Source organism: Pseudorasbora parva, chromosome 15 (assembly GCF_024679245.1).
Source record: "Pseudorasbora parva isolate DD20220531a chromosome 15, ASM2467924v1, whole genome shotgun sequence".
In the NCBI taxonomy this organism is placed as follows: Eukaryota; Metazoa; Chordata; class Actinopteri; order Cypriniformes; family Gobionidae; genus Pseudorasbora; species Pseudorasbora parva.
In genome coordinates this window covers 25,444,209-25,470,149 of record NC_090186.1, presented here as the reverse complement: position 1 = coordinate 25,470,149, position 25,941 = coordinate 25,444,209, and the positions used below count along the sequence as shown (strand labels likewise).

The 25,941-nt window shown below is 35.9% G+C and overlaps 2 protein-coding genes across 2 annotated transcripts; one reads left to right on the top strand and one right to left on the bottom strand.

Annotated features, from left to right (window-relative positions):
• Positions 1 to 13,711: 13,711 nt before the first annotated feature.
• On the bottom strand, positions 13,712 to 15,941 carry tmem179aa (transmembrane protein 179a, genome duplicate A). The gene is made up of 4 exons (XM_067418582.1): positions 15,541 to 15,941; positions 15,303 to 15,440; positions 15,036 to 15,114; positions 13,712 to 14,939 (listed from the first exon to the last, which is right to left on the bottom strand). Exons 1-4 carry the CDS (start codon positions 15,840 to 15,842, stop codon positions 14,760 to 14,762), a joined length of 699 nt encoding a protein of 232 aa, XP_067274683.1. The 5' UTR covers positions 15,843 to 15,941; the 3' UTR covers positions 13,712 to 14,759.
• Positions 15,942 to 18,695: 2,754 nt separating this feature from the next.
• Positions 18,696 to 24,390, top strand: prph2lb (peripherin 2-like b). Its single transcript, XM_067418581.1, has 3 exons — positions 18,696 to 19,273; positions 19,742 to 19,988; positions 24,136 to 24,390. Exons 1-3 carry the CDS (start codon positions 18,696 to 18,698, stop codon positions 24,388 to 24,390), a joined length of 1,080 nt encoding a protein of 359 aa, XP_067274682.1.
• Positions 24,391 to 25,941: the final 1,551 nt, after the last annotated feature.

Sequence of the window (25,941 nt, the reverse complement as noted above, 5' to 3'; positions counted from 1 at the left end):
CTGTTTCAAAAAGATCAACTATATGAACATATTGTAACAAATTAAGAAAGAGTATAAAGGTTTCATTTTGAATTAGGTTTATTTTCAAATAAAATACGAAACATTACATGTTAAGCAATCGGACATTTCATACATAGCAATGAGAGAGAGAGAGAGAGAGAGAGAGAGAGAGAGAGAGAGAGAGAGAGAGAGAGAGAGAGAGAGAGAGAGAGAGAGAGAGAGAGAGAGAGAGAGACCAGAAGCGCATGTCATCTGCAGTGATTTAAACAAACCTGATTTTTACAAAGTAACAAAGCCGACTCAACGGTGAAATTTCCCTTCGTCTGATCAAGTGGTCCTGAACATTTCACAATTTTCAAAAGAACTGTTGAACTGTTGAGAACCACTCGGCCAAAGAGGAAGCCACAGGTTACCGAAGAAACCCGTAGTGAACGCCATAGATCCAGGATCTTCCAGACCTGCTTGGAAAAACAAACATTTGAAACTAAGATGCTCCGTTTGTAAGAGATGTTTTTCGCACAGACGAACTGTACATCTCTTTCTGAACGCACTTTGCTTTTATAGAGAGCAAAAGGATGTGGTCTCATACTCAGGGCGCATGGAATGATGATCCTGCCGGTTGGACTCGTCAGAGAGGTTCTTACCGTGCGTGGGTTAGTTTTCCCTAAACCTGCCTGCTAGACCGGTTATGAGCACACCTTTCTTTATGAGAAACCCCCACTTTTTGCAGTTTTCGAGTTTATGCAAACAATTCAATTCACCAATTTACTAATCTGAGAGTTCTCCTGTGCATCCTCATAAATAAATGATTTACTTAGCTCATTTAATGATGATTGATGAGTTTTAAAAAATTCATACATCAGTTTACATTGTTTTCAACCAAACTTTTCAATCAGCAGTCAGCGGAGAAGAGATTTAAGCAACCACTGTAACATGAAGAAAATCTTAATATATGCATATATAGGCTATATAGCATTAATGCATTTTTAAACCATTTGTTGTTCTGCGTTTATTCAATTCAAAATTAATTGATAGTGCAAATCATAGCAAAACAGTATAACATATAGGCTATGCATTGTTAAACCCTTTGACCATTGGTTAAAATAAATCATGAAACCCTAACCTTTCATTTGAGGGTTCATTAAGAAATAAAATTAAAAAAAAATCTCTAATACACACTGAATCAATTAAACTCTTTTATTCAATCATTTTTGCAACCTCCTAATGCTGGATGAGTTTGGAGATCAGCAGGCACTCAGAATATTGATAGACTTTACTGTTCAGTTTTCTATTGGGTTCAGGTCAGAGGACTGAATGGCAACCCAATGGCCAGGGCAGAACCTTAATCTTGTGCTCCGTGCCCTTTTGTGTTGATTTTGATGTTTGTTTTGGATCATTATAAGATTTCTAGAAGCTATCATATTTTTCTTATTAACTATTTTCTCCAATTCCCAAGCTGTGATCCTTGGAGAGTCTTTGGTCACTTAAACTTTCCTAAGACAATATAGACACACGTCCTCTTCCATGCAGATCCGTAACATTTCCTGTTGTAATAAGTTCCCGATTGGAACTTGTTAAGTATTGCCCTGATGGTGGAAATGGACATTTTCAATGCTTTAGCTATTTTCCCACTTTCTATTTTGTGAAGCTCAACAATCATTTGCTTCACATCAGAACTATATTCTTTGGTTTTATTTGTTTTGATGGATTGTAAAACTGGAAGCCATGTCTGGGCAATTTCATGTTCCTAGTCACCCTGGTGTGCTAAAACAATTAAATATCAAGGCGAATATATTTCAGAGATATTTTATATAGAGGGATAAATATTTTAGGACTTCTAGCGGTTCAAATTGTGGCCAAGAAAAACATTTATTTCATAATGTGATCATATTCATTAGTTTTACTTTAATAAAATGTTAGATTTTTCTGATTTTGTTTACAAAAGTTCAAAAATATAAACAATGCAGATTTATATTCACCGCTGCCTTTGATACTATTTACCAACACTGTAAAAGTAACCTGGTTGCCTTAAAATTTTGTGTTCATTGAAATAATAAATTTGAGTTGATACAATGAAGGAAATTGGTTTAATAAATAGAAACTCAAAATATTATTGTATCTGAACCACATAAAAAAATGATAAATCATGAAAATAGCATTATTTGTTTCTCTGCGTCATCAGAAATAAAACACACACAATTACCCAATATACTTACAAAATCGTAATATTTTATTAATAATATTTTAATAAAGGTTGTCGAATCTCAAAACATTTTCATTGTATTAACTCAAAATGTTAATTTCAATGAACTCAAAATTTTAAGGCAACCAGGTAACTAAATACTTTTTTTACAGTGAAGGATTACACACTGAATAAATTAAACTCTTTTATTCAATCATTTGTGCAACCTCCTAATGCTCCTAATTGATACACTTTACTTTTATATATATATATATATATATATATATATATATATATATATATATATATATATATATATATATATATATATATATATATATATATATATATATATATATATATATATATATATATATATATATATACTATAAACATTTCAACAATATTGGCATAAATATATGAATTCACAATCTGAAATATGAATAAACAAGGAGTTATATGAAGCTCATTGCACAATTACAATGATGACATCTTAAATATGAACTAAAGTCTTAGAAGAAATTGACTATAATCGAATAAAATAATTGAATAAAAAAAACTATAATCTATCAAATCTGAACCTAAAAACTTGCAAGTAACTGAAACTTATGATAATGTCCTACTCTTAGAAAAAAAGGTGGTTAGGGGTTTTTAAAGACTTGAATTTCAAAAAGGTTCTATTTAAGGAGAAATGGCATAAATGATTGCATAAAACATATGAGGACTTATGATTGTTGCTTTGACAATGTGTTAGTTCACACTCTTGCTTAACATTACCAGATGATAAAATAGTATGATTAAAATATATAACTGAGAGAACACATTTAGATCTATGCATTTTGACAATATAATATGGTAGTGATAAAAACATTTACAACAGCATTGGAACACATTGCAGTTTGCTTGACAAATGCATACTGTGAATAAGGAGAAAAACTATGAGAGCACCAACAAACGTTTTTCCTATTGATACAGATCAATAGACTTAAAATAGCATTTGCCTTAATGTTTAAGACTAAAAATTTAAAGCTGATGTCACTTTATTTTTTAAGAAAGGATTTGCTATGGATTCAAAAGACATATGAATGTCATTCTACAGGATATACTTGTAGAGATGACATCTTATGCAAAGTCTAATCAGAGGCTGTTGTCGACACGGCAGACCTGTTCTTTGAGGTCAAGTGAAACTAGCCTAACTGCTAGCATTCTTCTGCGTTCACAAGAATAGAAGTGATGGAGGCCATAAGGCATTTTTAAATCATACTATAAACTTTTAACAATATAAGTAAATACATATGAATTCACAACCTGAACCATAATAAACAAGGAGTTCTTATGAAGTTAGGTGCAAAATTACAATGATTAAATCTTAAATATAAGCCAAAGTTTTAGAAGAAATTAAGGGGGGGAAAAAACCCACTAAAATCTATAAAATCTGAACATAAAACCTTGCAAGCAACTACAACTCTCACTCTTAGATAAAAGTGGTTAGGGTTTTTAAATTTTAAAGAAGACTTGAATTTCAAAAAGGCTCTATTTAAAGCAGCACTAGGTAACTTTTCAACCTTCATAATATATTTTTTAAGACTCTTGTGATGATAAATTGACTTACAATAGGTTGAATGACACGTCTGCCATAGCTTGATGGGGTCTGTATCGTTTTTTAATCGTACTTTTAAACTTTTTTAGTTTTAAAGAACTACAAAATTCGACTGCTTTACGGCATATACGTCACTTCCACCAACACCCACACTTCCTTAAATTCGGACGTGCGAGCCCAACTTTGTTCGTCGGATAATATAGTCATGTCCAAAGCAGCAGAGACAAATAAGAAAGAAAAGGTTTTGTTGGAGGACAATAAGAGGAAAGGAAAAAGTGATGGGATTAAAGGCAGGACGAGGATCAACATGTGACCAGCGTTTGCTCGTCGGCGTGAGCTGAAGGAGGCGTGCCTGACCGATGCTGTCATGCTTGTTACGGTGAGCTACCACTCAAACATTGAACTGAAGTATCATATAGATTCTGTAAAACGGTAACCAATAGACTACTATAATGACGCTGGCTTGTAAACGTGAGCATCGTGATTATTTGGCGTTTGAAAAAAATAAAACCCATGAAATTATATTCATATGACATGCTGAAACATATGCCACTGACTGTAACGTTACCTGGGATGAAGACATTTCACACGCGACGCCAGAAGAACTCTGAACTCCTCTTGCAGCGTTCAACGACCCGCGGCGCCACTTTTATGAAGTTATTTGGCCTGCACCGCACCACTGTATATATTTTTACAACACGCCGCGCACCCGCGACCATTAAATAGACATACGGGGTCCGCAGGTTATGAGACGACCCACGCATCACTAGTTCAGGGCTATCAGGGTTGTCATGTCAACAAATGCACGTGCGATGGCATCCCCTGTTGTAGGATGACAGCTCTTACGACAGTAGTTGAGGACATTATTTTTTCCAAACTGTAGGGGGACCCCGAGAGCAAAAGTAGCCAAGTGCGGCTTTAAGAAGGACTTAATTTTTCGCATAAAACTTTTATGTTTGATGGTTTATTTCATTCATTATAAGACTTTATAAATTCATACTCAGAAAGGTCACCATTGGCCACAATTTTAATTCCTCTCTCAAGACCCATAAAAGGGTCTAAAGACGTTAAAAAGTCTATCTTACTGCACTCTTAGGAAAGGGTAAATTGGGTTTCTTTACTCACCTAAAGGATTATTAGGAACACCTCTTCAATTTCTCATTAATGCAATTATTTAATCAACCAATCACATGGCAGTTGCTTTAATGTATTTAGGGGTGTGGTCCTGGACAAGACAATCTCCTGAACTCCAAACTGAATGTCAGAATGGGATGTGCTACAACAGCAGAAGACCCCACCGGGTACCACTCATCTCCACTACAAATAGGAAAAAGAGGCTACAATTTGCACAAGCTCACCAAAATTGGACAGCTGAAGATTGGAAAATTGTTGCCTGGTCTGATGAGTCTGTTCAAACATTTAGACGGTAGAGTCAGAATTTGGCATAAACATAATGAGAACATGGATCCATCATAACTTGTTACCCCTGTGCAGGCTGGTGGTGGTGGTGTAATGGTGTGGGGGATGTTTTCTTGGCACACTTTAGTGCCAATTGGACATCGTTTAAATGCCACAGCCTACCTGAGCATTGTTTCTGACCATGTCCATCCCTTTATGACCACCATGTACCCATCCTCTGATGGCTACTTCCAGCATGATAATGCACCATGTCACAAAGCTGGAATAGTTTCAAATTGATTTCTTGAACATGACAATGAGTTCACTGTACTAAAATTTTTCCTACAGTCACCAGATCTCAACCCAATAGACAATCTTTGGGATATGGTGGAACGGGAGCTTCGTGCCCTGGATGTGCATCCTACAAATCTCCATCAACTGCAAGATGCTATCCTATCAATATGGGCCAACATTTCTAAAGAATGCTTTCAGCACCTTGATGAATCAATGTCACGTAGAATTAAGGCAGTTATGAAGGCGAAAGGGGGTCAAGCACAGTATTAGTATTGTGTTCCTATCATTTAAGTTAGTGTATATAGAACCATAGGATTCTTTACACAACTCCAAAGAACCTTTTTATGCTAAAAAGGTTCTATAATGACACGAAAGAACCCTTTTGGCACTTAAAAACCCCTTTGAGAAAAGAACCCTTTTGGCCACTGGTTGGGGGTGGAACTAGAGTTCGCGGGGGCACTGTGGTGCGATCGAAAAGGGCACTTTCAATTTAAGGGGCAGGGGCTCAAGAACCCAAAAATTATATGATGGGTAAGTAATTAATGACACAATATTTTGGTTTTAGGGTGAACCAACCCTTTAAAGGGACGGTTCTCCCAAAAAATTATATTACCCCATGATTTACTAACCCTCAAGTCATGGTGTATATAACATTCTTTTTTCAGATGAATACAATTGGATTTATATTAAAACATTTCCAAGCTTTATTCAATTTACGATATAATGCCTCTCACAGTTTAAAACGCTTACATCATGCCAGTTACACTGTTTTTGTAAATTGAATACGGAAGCCTGGCGGAAGCTAGATATTTAACTATATAATGTTTAAAATATGGATATTTTTCTCACGAAAAGCCATCAATTTGCTTCAAAAGGCTTCTATTAACCCTGTGTGGATTATTTTTATAATGAATGGAGGCACTTTTGGTCTTCAAATTTTAGGCTGTCATCAAAATGGTTGGATTAGCCAGGATATTTTTTTATATAACTCTGATTGTGTTCGTCTGAAAGAAGAATATCATATACAATGTCTTAGGGTGAGTAAATCATGGGGTAATTTTCATTTTTTTTTTTTTTTTTTTTTTTTTTTTGGTGAACTATCCCTTTAAGGTTCTAAATAGAGCCTTTTTTTCAAAGAGCATGTTTTGGCTAAACTTGCTTGTGCAGTAGAGCTAGTTCCGGTGGTAGCATCAAATCCCATTTCTTTGTTTATTTGTTTTTTGAAAGCTCACAGGAGAGAGGTGTTTGCAGGTTAAGTAAATGTATGTAATGTGTGATATCTTCAATCTCCTATAAGATTAACCCACATAATAAAACTAGTTCAATGAAACTTTTCTCCATAGCCATATAAGGTCACCTTTACTCCGGAGTGTCCTGATAGATCCAGGCTGACCTGCTATTCAAATCTGCCATACATTGATTTTGTTTTCAACAGAGAATTGAATGCTATAAATTGCAGGATACAATCACAACATAAATAAATATAGGTTTCTTGGGCTGCTAAGCAACCATATAATATCAGGAAACAGCAAACTAGAAAAAAAACAGATATCAGATGACACAAATGTTATATCTATGAAGTCATCAAGGCCAGCAGAGAAATGGGAGGAAGATGGGTGGAATGCTGTCTGTACTGAACTGAACAATCGCTCCTCCACATTCTTCTAACTTGAGAAGATCTGTGACATTTTTAGCCTCTGAGACAGATCTATATCCAAACAGCTCTCTCATGTCTAAACTAAAGGTCCAGTTTGTTACCGACAACAAAATTTTCTTCGAAAACTGTCAACCTTGTCGCAAGTTTGATATCAGAGCTTGGCTAAGGCAAAATAAAAAAATAAAAAAGTAATGGCTCCTTTCTTTATAAAGTTTTCACCTGTTTTGTAATATGATTTATTTTATTTTATTTGAAAATGGCACATGTACACAATGCATTACTATTCTTTACAATTTTGCTGAATACTCAGGATTTTTTAAGAATCAAAGGTCATGTTAAAATGGTCTGTTAATTGTTTTTTTTTTTTTACATTTTATAAAATGAGATCCATTTTAATGTCACATACGATGTTATAATGTACAGAATAACTCAAATGTAGTAAATATGCACTTTGTAGTATATATCATACATATACTCACTTAAATGATTCTTAGAAACACCATACTAATACTGTGCTTTACCCCCTTTCGCCTTCAGAACTGCCTAATTATACATGGCATTGATTCAACAAGGTGCTGAAAGCATTCTTTAGAAATGTTGGCTCATATTGATAGGATAGCATCTTGCAGTTGATGGAGATTTGTGGGATGCACATCCAGGGCACGAAGCTCCCGTTCCACCACATCCCAAAGATGCTCTATTGGGTTGAGATCTGGTGACTGTGACAGTTTGGGGGGCCATTTTAGTACAGTGAACTCATTGTCATGTTCACGAAATCAATTTGAAATGATTCAAGCTTTGTGACATGGTGCATTATCATGCTGGAAGTAGCCATCAGAGGATTGGTACATGGTGGTCATAAAGTGATGTACATAGTCAGAAACAATTCTCAGGTAGGCTGTGGCATTTAAACAATGCCCAATTAACACTAAGGGGCCTAAAGTGTGCCAAGAAAACATCCCCCACACCATTACACCACCACCACCAGTCTGCACAGTGGTAACAAGGCATGACAGATCCATGTTCTCATTCATGCCATGTTCAGTTTATGCCAAATTCTGACTCTACCATTTGAATGTCTCAACAGACTCATCAGACCAGGCAACATTTTTCCAATCTTCAGCTGTCCAATTTTGGAGAGCTTGTGCAAATTGTAGCCTCTTTTTTTGTAGTGGAGATAAGTGGAACTGTTGGGGTCTTCTGCTGTTGTAGCCCATCCGTCTCAAGGTTGTGCATGTTTCCCTTTTCACACCATTGTTTGTAAACCCTAAAAATGGTTGTGTGTGAAAACTGAGCAGATTGTGAAATACTCAGACCGGCCCGTCTGGCACCAACAACCATGCCACACTCAGGACCACACCCCTAAATACAACTGCCATATGATTTTTTGATTAGATAATTGCATTAATGAGAAATTGAAGAGGTGTTCCTAATAATCCTTTAGGTGAGTGTATAATTCTCAAACTTTTTGACTAAAAGGCCCCACATTGTCCAACACAATATTCATATTTCCTTTGTATTTATGCTGTAATCATATGACAAAGCTGCATGTTTTACAAGTTTGTTATTTACAGAAACGGGGAGTGTTGATATATTACTTAACTAAAATTAATTTTAGTTTAAAATTTAAAGAACTGTATGTTCAAAAGAAAAAAATGACTAAGGTGGGGGAAAAATATGATGTTTTGTTTACATCTTGATATGTTTTTCAGCATTTCAATTAAATTGGATAATTTTAATATGTTAAAAATAATATTTCTATTAACTGTATTCACAGTAATATATTCATTTAAATAATTTATGTAATCATCTGCCCCCTTAGGAAATTAGTGTATTATATATTATATTATGTATTACGTATTATAGTTTCTTTACAGCTTAAGCTTGCCAACTACTTTGCTGCATGCATAACACGTTTTTTAAAAGTTTTCGCGGATCTGTGTGAACATGGATCTGTGCATAATTTTTTATTTTTTTTTTAAACATTTCCATCTTTAGTACATTGTTGTTTTGTCAATGCACTCCAAATAGTGTCCAGGATCTGAGAATCCTACTGTCCGTTTAAATTTCTGCCTCAAATAAAAGTTTTAAAAAGTTGTCTTTTCACATTAGCTACAGTATTATTTGCAAATGAAAAATAGGTTTCTACAATAGCATATAATAGGAAAATATATGATTCTAAATCATTTAGATGACTGCTAAATGAATAAGACGGGGCTTAGATTAAGCCAGGACTAAGCCTTAGTTCAATTGATTGAATGGGCCTTAGAAAAAAACATTAATGGTGTGCATCTTGAAACAAAACAATGGAAGTGACATATTTTTAAGATTTGTCAGTGCAAGCTGCTTTCAGTCAAAACAGCTCAAAAATGCATTTTAGTCTGGGACTAACCTAAGCCTTGTCTGCGAGATCAGGGGTAATTATAATTTGGAGTGTTAAATAAAGCAGTTTGTGTTATTTTTGAGATGTGTCAATAGGGCTGTTTTAAATAAGCAACATATGGCCAACATGGTGCTCGCAGCAGTCATATGACATCCAGCTCCACCTCTCCGGATATCTCTAATGGGTGGAGGCCTGGAGGGATAGAGTAATGTGTAGGGTTAGGGTGTGGTTGGATATTCTAGCTCCACCCATTAGGCCCAAATTACAATCCGAGTGGGGGAGCTGCTTCGTACCTCGCTTAATACATCCTTTTGACAGATGAGTACTTTTGACAGATGCTAGATCTTCAAATCCTGATAACTGATCTCTGGCTAATTTGGTTCTTCAAACGAGTTTTTGGGTTGGATTAAAATGTCTGGATTCATTTATCTAAGACCCTGTCCCAAATGGTCCACTTTCGGTCTTGTGGACTTGCAATGGCCATTGCTTGCGTGTGTCCGTTAAGTCCACAAGACCGTAGGGGGCCCCATTCGTCATTTAAGCTTAAATCAGCACTAGGTAACTTTTTAACCTTCATAATATATTTTCAAGACTCTTGTGATGATACATCGACTTACAATCGGTTGAATGACGTCTGCCATAGCCTGGCGGGATCTGTAATGTTTTTAATCGTACTTTTAAACTTCAGGTTTTGGGTAGTAACTCGAGAACAAAAAGAACTACAAAATTTGACTGCTTTACGGCATATACGTCACTTCCACCACCCCCACTTCCTTAAATTCGGACGTGCAAGCCAAACTACCATTTGTTTGTCTAGTAAAGTAGCAGTAGCTGAGACAGATTTTAAGTATCACCTCAAGATGCAATATCCTGTTTACATAATAAGCCTGCTCCCGAGCAGGTTTAAGCTAATGGACTTGTTGCTATGACATCAAGTCCAAGATAAGCGTGGAAGAACCAAACAATCCGAGATAATGCCAAATCGTCAACAATCAAATCCAGCTAACTGAGTTAGCGACGTACGAAGAACGGGCCCCTGGGGCCCGTATCGTTTAATCCTGATAACTGATCTCTGGCAAATTTGGTTCTTCAAACGAATTTGCGGATTGGATTAATATATCTGGATTAAATTATCTGAGATCACTGCTCGTGCCTGTGTTCCCTGAAGAGGGCAGATGCATCGATACTCGAAACCACGATCAGCAATGCAACAATTGGCCGGCGTCAAGACAACGTAATGACATCATATAATTAAAAAAGCCACCTGGCAAAAAACTTGTCAAAGAAAAAAAAAAAAAAAAACTTTATAAGGACCTTTAAAAGGTAACAGACAAATGAACAAACCAACATAAAAGTTAATTAAATGTACACTGTTATGATGTTAAATTAAATGTACACTGTTATGATGAACATGATTACTAGGATTTATATTCACGATTTTATAAAATTTGTACACACTTTACATTTTTATTTCAATGTTGTAATTTCATTTTTAATTAAATTTGAAGCAGATTTGTTATGTGTCAATATTAATTAAAGTTTCTTAACAGTCAAGATCAAATAATCTGCATCTCTTGCGCTGCATCAAGCCACTCCCATAATATCCGTCATCACTCACATTAATGCACGACAAAGATTAACTGCACATTTGGAAAAATAGATGCATTCAATATAAAAATAGATCTCTCTTCTATAATACTTGGTATGAAAACAACATTGTGTTAGTTAAACAACTTTTAAATTCAAACTGTATTTTATTATCTTAAAGTGAATTTTTGGATAAATTTGAGTTTCCAGTTACACTAAAAGAGTATGCTGTTGTATTTGGTGCCATACCTCAACAAGTTATACAATTTGTAAGAACGTGTGGAAGCATATACTGCCTCAGTCTTCTTCTGAGGCAGTATATGATCAAGACAGCATGTTTTTAGGAGACACTGACATTCTGAAACACAGTTGTACTAATACACATATTAGGGATATTATGACAGCTATCATAAAAGTTTATTGTGGAACAGTGTATTAAGGAATATAAATTGGAACAAAGCTTGGTGTATTTGTGAAGCATACTGCTTAAATAATAAAGTAAAATAAGTTACATTTAAAATTTTACCAGTTAAAAACTATTAGAGAGGTTTATTTTAGATATTGATTATTCATGTGATTTTTGTTCAATAGAAAAATAATCTATTATTCGTCTATTTCATGACTGTATATATACAAAGTTTTTTTGGGTGGACATTGAAAATTTCATTAGAAGGAAAACAAATGTTATATTTAAATTAAATAATTTTGATATGCATTATTCCACTGAACATGATAATATTTTCACCTTTATTGTACAAATTTGTATTATTTTGGGAAAATTTCATATACACAAGAAGAAATGGTCAGGATCCAAGCCACATTTTATTCATTTTCTTCAGGAGACTAAGGACTATTGCACCAGTTTAAAGAATATTATGAATAAAAAAGCAAGAAAGACTTGTTTCTTAAAGAATATCATTTTTTTTTATTAATTTACCAAGGTTTGTACTCTGGCATTTTTTTGTTTCATTGTTCTTTTTTTATTTTTTTTTTATTTTTTTTATTTTTTGTTGTATATGTGTATTAATATATTTTCTATGCTGTATTTTACCTGTTTTTTTTCTGGCAATGAAAACACACACACAAAAAACAAGATTAACTGCACAATGTGAGTAAACCTCCAATACATCTATAAAGTAATCATTACATCACAATTCACAAATAAATCTCTCAATCAAGTGTCTATAGTGTTATACACAAATTTTACACAACATTAAAATATTATTTTCAAATAAACCTTTACATTTATTATTATTTTAAAATATTATTGCCCCTGGTTCAGTAATGAAGTCTTAATAAAGTAGCAGTGGCTGGGACAGGTTTTAAGTATCACCTCAAGATGCAATCTAATCCTGTTTACATTAAATAAGTCTGCTCACAAGCAGGTTTAAGCTAAAGGACCTGTTGCTATGACAGCAAGTCCAGGATGAGCTTCGAAGAATCAAACAATCCGAGATAATGCCAAATCTTCAACAATCAAATCGAGCTAACTGAGTTAGCGACGTACGAAGAACAGACCCCTGGACACTTCTCCACCCATGGCTGTGCAGTATCAATATTTTAGTACATTTAGCTGTATGTGTAGCAGTTTTATTTTTCAGCCACTTGGTGGAGATAAAGACAATGAAACTGCAAATACATATAGGGCCTAAAAAGTGATTATTGGTGGGTAGCACTAGCACATGCGGAGCCCACAGCTTTACAATATAATAATCAATTTACAATATAATAAATAATCAAAGAAATAAATGGTATGGCTGTTTATATGTGTGTGTGTGTGTGTGTGTGTGTGTGTGTGTGTGTGTGTGTGTGTGTGTGTGTGTGTGTGTGTGTGTGTGTGTGTGTGTGTGTGATATATAATGGAAGACAGGTGCCTAATAATCAGCAAGGATAACATTCTGGTTGCATTTCAAAACATTAGCCTAGGCTACTACAATACATTTGAGAGGTTTCGAATTTTTTTTAATGACAAGTTTTTTTATTTAAGACTAAGGATTTCCAACTAGGGTCCAGGGGTCCTCCAGAAAGTTCTAATGGGTCGCCAGAAAATTTCAGAGAATAAAATTACAAAGCAAAAATGGATAAAGTCTACCAAGCATTCTGTTTCAGTTCTAAATGTTTTTCTTCTTTCTTGCCATATGCATACTTTGCAGAATTGTAAATGTTCGTTTTGTATTTTTATAGTTCCTCACTATAGTCCCATTTATCTTGCTAATTCTGGTTGTAAGGCAGAATTATTAATGTAGTATGTATGCTGCTTACATACATTTATTGTGAAAGTTGCTTATACAAATCATTTTTAATTGAAAAATGTTCTTCTTCAGGTTTATACATCTAACATAAAGTATAGCCAATTTAAGTTTGGAAACAGTGCAGTAATGTCACTTGCTGTTTTTTAATGTTTTTTTCATAAATAAAATATATAGATGGATTTTTTTCACAAATTTAAGGTTCATCGTATTTGTGGGTCATAAAGTTTGAAAACCCCTGATATAAGGGACCAGCATTACATGCAATCAAACATTTTGTAAATCTAGTGTGTGTTGGCTAAAAGCAAAAGAATGTAAAAGTGAGGATAAACTCTGGTTCTATAAGAGAATAAAGCCAGCATAAAGAGCCATAATTCAGTTTTTATTTGCTGATTATATTCCCATGTACAGTAAAAGCAGTGCAGTGTCTATTTAAAGTCGACTTTACATTTCACAACTGAGTGACCTTGTAAAGCTAAGACATCTGCTCAAAGAGAGCGTCCTCATTTACGCTTTACTGAGTCTCCTAATGCACAGCTGCCTTCTCAAGAGAATGAGATACAACAATATCTCACAGGCAGCCTTCATATGTCCTATACTATAAAAAATAAAAGTGAATATGAACATGTGATCATTCACTGAACTGTTTGAAGAGAAATAGAAACGATTCAAAGGAGTAGTTCACTTTAAAATGAAAATTACCCCATGATTTACTCACGCTCAAGCCATCCTAGGTGTAGATAACTTTCTTCTTTCTGATGAACACAATCTACAAGTTATATTAATAAATATCCTAACACATCCAAGCCTTATAATGGCAGCGAAGGGGTCCATTGAGTTTGAAGCTCAAAAAAGCACATCCATCCATGATAAACATACTTACACTTTCTGCGTAAGTTGAATATGGTGGCAGTCTGGCAGAAACTAGATATTTTACTTTATAAAGTTCTAAATATAGATATTTTGCTTACAAAACCCCATCCATTTATTCATAATTACTTCATTAACCCCCTGGAGTATGTTTATGATTAATGGATGCACTTTTTTGAGCTTCAAACTCAATGGAGCCATTATAAAGCTTGGAACCATCAGGATGTATTAATATAACCCAGATTGTCTTCATCAGAAAGAATAAAGTCATATACACCTAGGATGGCATGAGGGTGAGTACATCATAGGGTAATTTTATTTTTAAAGTCAACTACTCCTTTAACTCTGAAATCAGCCTTGTGTACCATGACCCTTTATTATAAACATGAACATAGTTTGTAAAGAATCTAATAACTAAGACTTGTAACTAATGTTTGATAGAGGTTTTATAAAAAAAAATATGTTTATCTTGAGGGCCTAAATTCTGCTTTCAGAAACTAGCTCATGCAGTGTAAATGGACTACGTGAGATATGTTTGTTTAAATCATGGCGTTCCTGCTGTTCGTATAAGAACTCCTCTGTAAAGGATGACCTAGCAGAAGCTCCTTCTCTTGAACTAGACTGTCCAGCAGTTCCTGCTGTCGGTGGTTGTGGTAAACCTTCAGGAAGGCTAACACTGTTAGACCCAGCCAGCATAACCAGGCCGACCACATGCCAAACTGTGGGGGGGAAAGAACATATTTACAAATTAATATCACATACTATACAATCCCAGCTTGTGAATGTAGATTTTCTACTTGTGGATGAATGCTTACCTGTGCAATGGCAAACTGGTCATAGAAGGAGGAGTTGTCAACACCAAGCTCTAAATCTGTGTCTTGCAGATCCTCACAACTGCCAAAGAGAAATTAACCAAATTTAAAGCAGAAGTAAAATAAAAAGTGACTATATTTTGGAACTATGCACATTGTAGTACTAAATATCAGTATCAGCATGATGCAGTCAGTCATGCAGTGCAGCACTTCTGCTTGTGTGACTTTGCTTAATTCTAACTCATTTAAAAATGGTTGAGACTCGTCTACCTGCTCGGCATGGCCCCATTTTCAGTGATAGCGTCACACCATCCACTGAATCCAACACTGGAGATGGTACCGGCCACAAAAACTATAAAAACCACCAAGAGGGACAGGAGAAGATTCAAGAAGGCATGGAAAAGAGAGCTGCAAAGAGATGTAAGGGCAGAACAGAACAATTTACTGTTTGAAACGTTTGGGGTGATTTGATAATCAATATGATGTGAGTGTATAACCGATTGCCTACTCGTCGTGGCCTTTGCAGAGGAAGAAAAAGGTCCGCCACGCCTGTACAGCAGAGAGGATGAGAGACACGATGCCAACGAAAGTGATGAAGCGGCAGGACGACTCTGGTCCCCATTCTTCCACTATAAAGCGCTGTTTCCCCATCGTCATGTTCTCATTTTGCCACATTCCCTCAGTAAACAGCAGGCATTTCCCCTGGAAGTCATCGCCGTTTTCAGAAAGCGGCACAACGGCAATAAAGCCGAATAAAAATGCTAAAAAATAAAGGATGCACTGGCCAAAGAGAAAATTATCGACGGCCATCGTTCCGGCGACTGCATTCTGCTATTGCGCATGACGGTGAATGCTGAAGTATGCCGGCATCATGCTATTGGACGACTAAAATGTCACCACTGAATGCATTGCACCTGATTGAGGATTGTGTTCTTTTTGATTGCAGTGTTCTCATCGTTGCCTAAGCTATTAAAGTATTAAATGTTAACAAATATTTGAAAATGACGAATGCTGGTGATTATGAATCATTATGTCAAAGATCAAATATGAATATGGAATGAAACATTTATTTATGTAAAAAAAATAAAGTAAAATAATATAGACAAACAAAAATAATAGTTTAAAATAAAATCCAAAATATTGTAGTATTGCCTATCTTAACAGATGAAGATTGTGAAGATCAGAGTATAGAAAAAGAAGGACAAAAGAAGTGTAATATATATATATATATATATATATATATATATATATATATAGAGAGAGAGAGAGAGAGAGAGAGAGAGAGAGAGAGAGAGAGAGAGAGAGAGAGAGAGAGAGAGAGAGAGGAAAATAGATATACAAGGTGTTGTTTTGACATTTTTAAAACCTTTAAGAAAATACTGCAGATCTTGCATTATTATTCATATATTATACCTATAAAGGATTAAACAAATAAATAACATGTAAAATAATAATATATTATTAGGAATAACTAAAAAATATTATTAATAAAGAGAAATACATTTTCATAAACTTTGACCATTTTGGATACACCACTGCAAAATAAAATAAAAAAGTGTAATATTCAATGTAATCTTCTACATAATTATCTTCTACATAATCCTGTATATTGACAAATACCAGTCTGAAAATGTGTAAACATATTAGTATGACAGAGAAATCGCCTGCGATTCTGGATCATGTTTAGATGTGGCTTCTTTTTTGACCTACAGAGTTTTATCCGGCAAGGGTGAATGGCACGGTGGATTGTGTTCACCAACAATGTTTTTTGGAAGTATTCCTGAGCCCATGTTGTGATTTCCATTACAGTCGCATTCCTGTCTGTGATGCAATGCCATCTAAGGGCCCGAAGATCATGGGCATTCAGTATAGTTTTCCGGCCTTGACCCTTATGCACAGAGATTGTTCCAGATTCTCTGAATCTTTGGATGATATTATGCACTGTAGATGATGATAAATTCAAACTCTGTGCAATTATTCTCTGAGAAACTCCTTTCTGATATTGCTCCATTATTTTTTGTCGCATCATTGGGCAAATTGGTGATCCTCTGCCCATCTTGACTTCTGAGAGACACTGACTGCACTCTGAGAGTGTCTTTTATACCCAATCATGTTGCCAATTGACCTAAAAAGTTGCAAATTGGTCCTCCAGCTGTTCCGTATATGTACATTTAACTTGCCCGGCCTCTTATTGCTACCTGTCCCAACTTTTTTTAGAATCTGTAGCTCTCATGAAATCCAAAATGAGCCAATGTGTGCTATGACATTTCAAAATGTCTCACTTTCAACATTTGATATGTTATCTATATTCTATTGTGAATAAAATTTAAGTTTATAAGATTTGTAAATTATTGCATTCCTTTTTTATTCACAATTTGTAGTGTCCCAACTTTTTTGGAATCAGGTTTATATTTTAGGGAGTTTGTCCTTGAACTTGACCTGTTTTGGGTTGGTGGGGGTTATTTAGGGTGACCATATTTTGATTACCGAAAACCAGGATACTCAGCCAGGCAATGAGATACTCAAAGTTTACTCGAATATTCCTTATTAATTTCAATACATTTAAAGTAGGCCCCCTCTGTATGGATAGAACATTGTTATATTAGAGCCAGGACAGGACTTGAAAACAGGACGTTTGGTCACCCTGGGTTATTTCATAGATAATAAATAGGCCTACATATATTCATATTTATTATTGAAAGCATGGGGGGGTGTGGAAGCAATGATGTTATTCCCTTGGGATTGGCCCAGATGGCTTGAAGGTGTTCTGTTAAATCCTGGGGATAAATGGATTAGGTGGAAGTCAAAGTGAGTCTGGACGGAAATCATTCTAAACACGCTTCTCACCTCTTCTGTAGTCCCTTACCAGAAATATGCAAAAAGGGAATATGACAGCACCTACAATCAAGGTCCATGGATTACAAGCCTATATGCGACAATGTGAGATCTGAGCAGGTAGGTTAAGTGGTATTGAGAGGGTTGGTAGGGAGTGGACATTCAAGTATAATAGCACCTATAACAATAGCTAATGTTCTTCTGCAACAGCTAATGTAATGATCTATCTATCTATCTATCTATCTATCTATCTATCTATCTATCTATCTATCTATCTATCTATCTATCTATCTATCTATCTATCTATCTATCTATCTATCTATCTATCTATCTATCTATCCATACAAATTATGAAGAAACTATATCAATTCATAGTCATTTTCAATATGCAATTTCTAAACTTACTGAACTACAATACGCTTGCATCTTCCATTCCATATATAATAATCCTTTAGTAGGTACAATAATGCTATCAGAATAGTATTATTATTTAGTATTTTACAGATATCATATGTATATAGGCATATTACATAGCCATATGTAAACTGTCTGTGCATTAATATTTTTACATTTCCATCTTGATTTCAGTACCTGCACTATTATGCAGCTAAGGCCATCACCCAGGAGTGTAAAAATACCTAATCTAAGCTGCTTATGTGGCTCTCTTGGCCTTCTCTCCCAGTTCACTTCCCTCCTCCTCCCCGCGGAACATGGTCCCTGTTCTCTCCCATTCACCCAGTATGTTATATCGATGTAAATAAAATGAGCTTCACACATGGACATAAAAAATTACTGCTGAGACGGTAAAAGTCACAATTTCCATTGACAATGGCAGTTTTAAAAGTGACATTTACGAAGACAAGCAGAGACAAACTGGCCCAGGTTTTATGGGTGCTGAATTGGGTGTCTGTGGTCACGGGAGTCACGCTCTTCAGCCTGGGCTTGTTCTTAAAGGTGGAGATCGAGAAGAGGCGGGACCTTATGTCAAAAGAGATCGACTCGGTGCCAAACATGCTTATCTGTGTTGGCTTGACTGCCTGTGCGATCAACTTCCTGGGGGGCAAGATCTGCTATGACTGTGTGGACACCACCAAGTTCCTGCGATGGAAGCTGCTGATGCTGCCTTACATCATATGTACCTTTTTCTTCACGTTCTGCATCCTCTTGGGCGCCCTGATGTGCTATAGCATGCGCAAAGATCTGGAAGAATCACTGTTTTTAGGCCTTCGTGAAGCTATGCGCTACTATAAGGACACGGACACACCGGGTCGCTGCTACATTAAGCGCACAATGGACATGCTGCAGATACATTTTCAGTGCTGTGGCAACGGAGGGTATCGGGACTGGTTTCACATTCAGTGGATCAGTAATCGCTACCTGGATATGACAAATAGCGAAGTGGTGGAGTAAGTACATTTTTCCCACAATGCACTTTCATGTTAATTGGTTAAAGGCATTGTTCACCCAATGAAAGTTGTCATTATTTACTCACCTTCATGTCATCTCAAACCTGTATAACTAACTTTCTTCTGCAGAACACAATATTAAAGAATGTTTTGCCTGTTTTTGTTCACTAATAAAAGGCAGTGGGGCCCAAAATAGCATTAAAACCCATTGGATTTCACATTTTCCAATGTATTCTTCAGAAGAAAAGTATAGTTTTAGAACATGTGAGTAAATTATAATATGTCATTTTCATTCTGATTGAACTATCCCTTTAACATGATGTAGAAAGTTAAAGCTGAAATAAAGTTGAGGATTTGAAATGCATACTAATATTCTAGATGCATTCAACCTTTATCATAATTTTACTTTATTGTTATTCATCTGTGCATGCCTCCATACATTATTTACTGAACTCTACACTTCTTCAGGCGGCTGCGGAGTAACGTGGAAGGGAAGTTTCTGATCAACGGGGTTCCGTTCAGCTGCTGTGGTCTGCATTCTCCTCGACCCTGCATCCAGCATCAAATCACCAACAACTCAGCGCACTATAATTACGACTACCAGAAGGAGGAGCTGAACCTGAACCGAAGGGGTTGCAGACAGGCTCTGCTGGAGCACTACACTCAGATAATGCAGTCCATTGGCTTAATCGTTCTTATCATCTGGCTTTTTGAGGTGTGTGATATTGATCTGACTACATTCAAGTCCATATTCTGTAATATATATATATATATATATATATATATATATATATATATATATATATATATATATATATATATATATATATATATATATACACATACACTACTGGTCAAAGGAAATACAAAAAAAAAGTAAAAACAGCAATATTGTGAAACATTATTACACTTTGAAATAACTGTTTTCTATTTTAAGACATTTTATGAAGTTATTTATTCTTGTGTGGACAAAGCTGAATTTTCGGCATCATTAATCCAGTATTTAGTGTCACACGATCCATCTAATGCTGATTTGGTGCTCAAAACGAGATTTCTATCAATGTTGAAAACAGGAGATGCTTAATATTTTTGTGGAACGTGTGATACACAACAATTCAAAAGTCTGGGGTAAGATTAAAAGAAAAAAGATCAGAATATTTGTATTCATCTAGGATGCAATAAATTGAACAAAAGTGAGAATAAAGGCATTTTTAATGAACTGCTCTGAGATTCAAAGATTGAGGAGCCAACTGCAGCATTATTAAAAGGGTAATCCACAATAGTCTAAGTAAAGCAAGGTCAAAACACAGACAAGCAGTCCAAACAGGCAAACAAGGGAGGGAGGGGAGACTTATAGAACAGGCAAGTAATTCACTCAGAAATGCAGTAATACAATTAACAAGACTTTGAATGACAGAGTGAACATGATTTATATAGGCTGAGGGAATGAGGTAAATTAAACACAGGTGTAAAATAATAACTGCTGATGAGTCCGGGCAAAGGATTATGGGTAATGTAGTGTTTGATGGAATGATAGTCTGTGGTGGAATGCCCTCTGGTGTTTATCAGGGGCACTCTCACTGGTGAATCGTGACAGCATTTATAATATTACAAAAGATTTCTATTTAAAATAAATGAAGACTGGAGTAATGGCTGTTAAAAAAAATTGCTTTGCCATCACAAGAATGAATTACACTTCAAATATATTAAAATGCAAAACTGTTATTTTAAAATATAATAATATTTCACACTACTACTGTTATTACTGTATTTTGATTAAATGAGCATAAAATACTTTTTTTCAAATGTTAAAATATATTAATTATTCTAAACTTTTATCCGGTAGTTATTAAAACATTAAAACATTATGACCACTTGCTTAATAAGATGTTGGTCCTTCACCTGCTGCCAAAACATTGTCGAACAACTGAAGGTGTGCTGTGGTATCAGGAACAAAGACGTTAGCAGCAGATCCTTCGAGTCTTGCAGGTTGTGAGGTCAAGCCGCCGTGGATCGAATTGGTCCAGCATATCCCACAGATGCTCAAATGGATTGAGATATATTAGGGCCAGGGCAACGCATTGAACTCTTTATCATTTTCCTCAAACCATTCCTGAGCAATGTGTGCAGTGTGCATTATCCTACTGAAAACAGCTATTTTCACCAGGGAACACTAGTGTCATGAACGGGTGTACCTGTTCTGCAACAATGGTGGGTGGCATGTGCCACATTGCATTCACATGAATGGCCAGAAGCATCACAATCCCTCCACTAGCTTGTTGTTGTCCCACAGTGCATCCTGGTGCCATCGCTTCCCCAAGTAAACAGTGCATATGTACACGGCCATACACATGAAAAGGAGACTCGTAGGACCAGACGAACTTCTTCCATTGCTCCAAGGTCCAGTTCTAATGCTTTAGGCATTGGACAGGTCTCTTCATAGACATTCTGATTGATCTGCGGCTACACAGCAGAGTGCTATGCACTGTGTGTGAGATATTCCTCCTAAAAATCATTCAAATGTGGTGTCACTTGTGCCACAGCAGACCTTATGTTGGTTTGGACAAGACAGGATTCTTGTCCGAACCTTCGTTGCCCTCATGCATCATTGAGCCTTGGGCACAACACCATGTCATCATTTTGTCCCTTCTCAGACCACTGAGACATAATGTTTTGGCTCATCAGTGTATTTATATATAACATTATGAAAAGTGAAGTGAATAACACTGATTATTTCTTCATCACAACATATTTTACTGGGTTGGATATATTAGGCAGCAAGTGAATATTTTGTCCTCAAAGCTGATGTGTTAGAAGCAGGAAAAATGGGCAAGCGTAAGGATTTGAGCGAGTTTGACAAGGGTCAAATTGTGACGGCTAGATGACTGGGTCAGAGCATCTCCAAAACTGCAGCTCTTGTGGGGTGTTCCTGGTCTGTAGTGGTCAGTAAAAAGTGAGGAAGTGAAGACTGGCCTGTGTGGTCCAATCAAACAGAGCAGTCAGATTTTTGCCCTTGCCCAAGTTCCCTGTTCACCACTAAAAGCAACAACTGTGGGTATGTGAGCATCAGAACTGGAACACAGAGCAATGGAAGAAGGTGGCCAGGTCTGATGAATCACATTTTCTTTTACATCACGTAGATGGCCGGGTGCGTATGCATCGCTTACCTGGGGAACACATGGCACCAGGATGTACTATGAGAAGAAAGTAAGCCGATGTAGGCAGTGTGATGCTTTGAACAATGTTCTGGGAAACCATGGGTCCTGCCATTCATGTGTATGTTACTTTGACACGTACCACAAGCGTTGTTGCAGACAATGTACACCCTTTCATGGAAACAGTATTCCCTGGTAGCTGTGGCCTCTTTCAGCACACTGTAAAAGCCAATAGTAATTCTTACTTAGACTTTTTAATTAACTTTACCTAATGTCCAATAACTTGTTGAACTTACTTTAAAAAAAAAGTAATCTGAACTATTTGCATGCTAATGCATTTGTTACTCAGAAAACTCAAGTAAACATTACTTGACTGGTTTGAGTAACATTTTGCCAAAGCAAAAAAAAAGAAAAGAAAAGGTGGGCGGGCGGGCGGGCGACATATATTTACATACACACGCGCGCATGCATATATAAATATACACACATGCATGTGTGTATATATATATATATATATATATATATATATATATATATATATATATATATATATATATATATATATAAAACATACATTTATATAAAAATGTAATGCCAGTTAATGATCTATAAACATTTAATTGCTAACACTTTTAATTGTGTTGATGTAATGCCTCTATATTTGTGACAATATCTAACAATTGACCATACTTGAGTCACACACAGACTTTAACCTTCAGCATGCAAAACACAACAATAAAACTATTTTTTTTTACACCTAATACGACCTTTAAAAGTTAATTTGCTGTCATTATTGGGGTTATACTGACAAAAGACAGCAAATAAAATTGTCAAATAAAGCCAAAAATAATAAAACAAAGTTACGATTGCCCTGTGATTAATTTATTTGTTTTGCAATGCATTCTGGGAACACTTCCTCAGCTCACAGATAGAATTATGTGGACACAACTTGAATGGTTTAAGTAAGCACAACTTGATGCAATTAAGCTTACTTAATTGAGTGTTAAGTGCATTCGTGCTGAACTACTAAAAATACATTCACTTTACTTGCCATAGCTGAAAATGACAGATTAAAACTATTTTGACTATAATAGTATTTAAGATGTTTCCATAACATAATATAACACTGTTAGTTGAACAACTCAAGTATTAGTACGAATAAATCTTAAATAAGATTAGTAAATATCTAGAGTATGATAACTAGAATTGGCTTTAAACTAACTTGATATGTATTCCTTAATTCACTTGGAAGGTGTTAGCTTTCTTTACTTTTATCTGAATATTAAATTAACTTCAGTTTTCCCTTTAAGATTGCTTTGCAAAAATAAGGCAATTGGTTTCCAAATTATTTAAGTAAGTTCAGTAAACTGAACGTAGAATTTAGTGCAGATAATGCGCCCTCTACTAAGCAAAAATGGTTCAGGAATGGTTTGATGAGCACATGTTTGAGGTGTTGACTTGGCCTCCAAATTCCCCAGATCTCAATCGAGCATTTGTGATTTATGCTGAATAAACAAGTCCGATCCATGGAGGCCCTACCTCGCAACTTACAGGACTTAAAGGATCTGCTGCCAACATATTGGTGCCAGATACCATAGAACACCTTCAGGGGTCTCGTTGAGTCCATGTCTTGATGTTTTTTTTTAAAATATGGGTTGGTCATGGTCAGCCTCATCATTATCTTAAATCTTTTCCTACTTCCTCTAGGTGTCTGTGTTGACAGGAGTACGCTATCTTCAGACAGCCATGGAGAATTTGCTGAGGTTAGGGGACCCTGACTCTGAGTCTGATGGCTGGCTTCTGGAGAACAGCATCGCCGACACTGCACGTTATAACTTCAACATCATCAAAAACCTGGGCAAGTGCTACCAAGTAGATGATGATCCCAACATAGATGTACCAAGCACCAGACAACAAGCACAAGAGAACGTGCCCATAATGCAAATCCCTGTAGCCAGGTAGTATAAGAGACATTGGACATTGAGACTTTCCCAGCCATTCAACAATGGCAGCCTTGAAGAGGCAGACCAAGCTCTGCATTGCAGCCTTTGACTCTTTACTTGTTTCGCATAAAGAGGAAAAAAAGTGAAGAATGAATGAATAAATGAATCATGTTAAATGCTGAAAATGTGATCTCAGTCAAAAGGCTCTTCACTGCAATGTAATCCTTGTGCCATACAAAAGGAAAATAATATGACAAGTAAAATGCATTAAGATGCTAGGGAACAGGATTGATTTGTATCAACTCAACAGCCAATTAGTCTCAATAACCAATCACTTTATGTAAAATCTCATTTGCAATTTTAAAAGGGGGAAAATTCATGTGACAAAGTAAATTGGGATTAATATGTTGATAACACTTAGCCTAGAAATCTAGACGCACCCTAGTGGCAGCAGATCTAATCTGCCGCGAGTCTAGCAACTCTCAATACACGTCTGAGCTGTAAAAACCAAACTCTGGGCAGGCCAATCACATCGTGTATAGAGTCGGTGGGCGGGGCTTAACATAGCGATGGCAGAGTTGCGCTTGCATGTTACTAGTAAACACACAGAAGCTGGCGAACGGCGGTCTTTCGAATCAGCTTTGACTGCGAACTCTGGAGTTAAGCTTTTCTCTGAGAAAAGAACAAAGAACGGCACTGAAGTCATTCTTAAAAAGGGAAGATGTGTTTAGAGTTTTGCCGACCGGATACGGCGAAAGTTTAATCTATCAACGAGCTCCGCTTCACCTTCGTTGCTCTGTTTGGTTGTAGCGCTATCCTATCGCGTGCAGAGGGAGTTTGAAAGACAACCGTTTATCCCGCCCCTCGGATTGAGCCCTGTCAATGGTGAGTTTCCAGACCAAACATCTTGATGTGGGTCTGGCTTGTCAGGCTAGGTAACACTGGTAAACATGGCTGTAAACAAAGATGGAAATAGAAGACAAGCTTCTCTGTGCCTCCACCCTGTAATGAAGATTATTTTGTCCATCCTAATATAATTGTAATGACAATAACATTTCAAGTTAATCTGAAAAGGGTTCAATTATAGGCCTTTGTTCCATTACTAAGGAGGTATTACCATCCATAAAGTATTAAATGCCTTTTGGGATCCAACAAAGATCTTTTTTCTCTTTTGCTCACTTACTTTAGTTGTTTCATTGTAGGTCTACTCAGTTTTACAACTAGTCAATCATTCACATGTTACATACATGTTTTTTTTTTTTTTTGCATAATTGCAGCATAGATGTTTTATAACTCACTGTTTTGCTATGTATTAAACCCACTGTGTGTTCATTCTTATAGTTGTGACTTAATTTCTTACAATTGCTACTTTATTTTCTTCTTTGGTGTGTTGATTCAAATCAATTTTTTGCACATGAAGAAATAAAGACTTACACACTATAAGTTAAAACCATAATTTAAAATAATTTAATAAGAAATTAAGTTAAAATTGTGTGATTTTAGTTGCATTTTAACATAATTTAGGCTAAAGTTGCTAGTTTGTTTACTCTTTGATAAAACAATGCGTGGG

Excerpts from the sequence above, each read along its gene's own strand:
- tmem179aa (XM_067418582.1), bottom strand. The coding sequence starts at position 15,842 with ATGGCCGTCGATAATTTTCTCTTTGGCCAGTGCATCCTTTATTTTTTA. Across the intron at positions 15,115-15,302 it reads AATGGGGCCATGCCGAGCAG|TTGTGAGGATCTGCAAGACA; the intron begins GTAGACGAGTCT and ends TCTCTTTGGCAG. Across the intron at positions 14,940-15,035 it reads ACCAGTTTGCCATTGCACAG|TTTGGCATGTGGTCGGCCTG; the intron begins GTAAGCATTCAT and ends TCCCCCCCACAG.
- prph2lb (XM_067418581.1), top strand. The coding sequence starts at position 18,696 with ATGGCAGTTTTAAAAGTGACATTTACGAAGACAAGCAGAGACAAACTG. Across the intron at positions 19,274-19,741 it reads ACAAATAGCGAAGTGGTGGA|GCGGCTGCGGAGTAACGTGG; the intron begins GTAAGTACATTT and ends ACACTTCTTCAG. Across the intron at positions 19,989-24,135 it reads TTATCATCTGGCTTTTTGAG|GTGTCTGTGTTGACAGGAGT; the intron begins GTGTGTGATATT and ends TACTTCCTCTAG.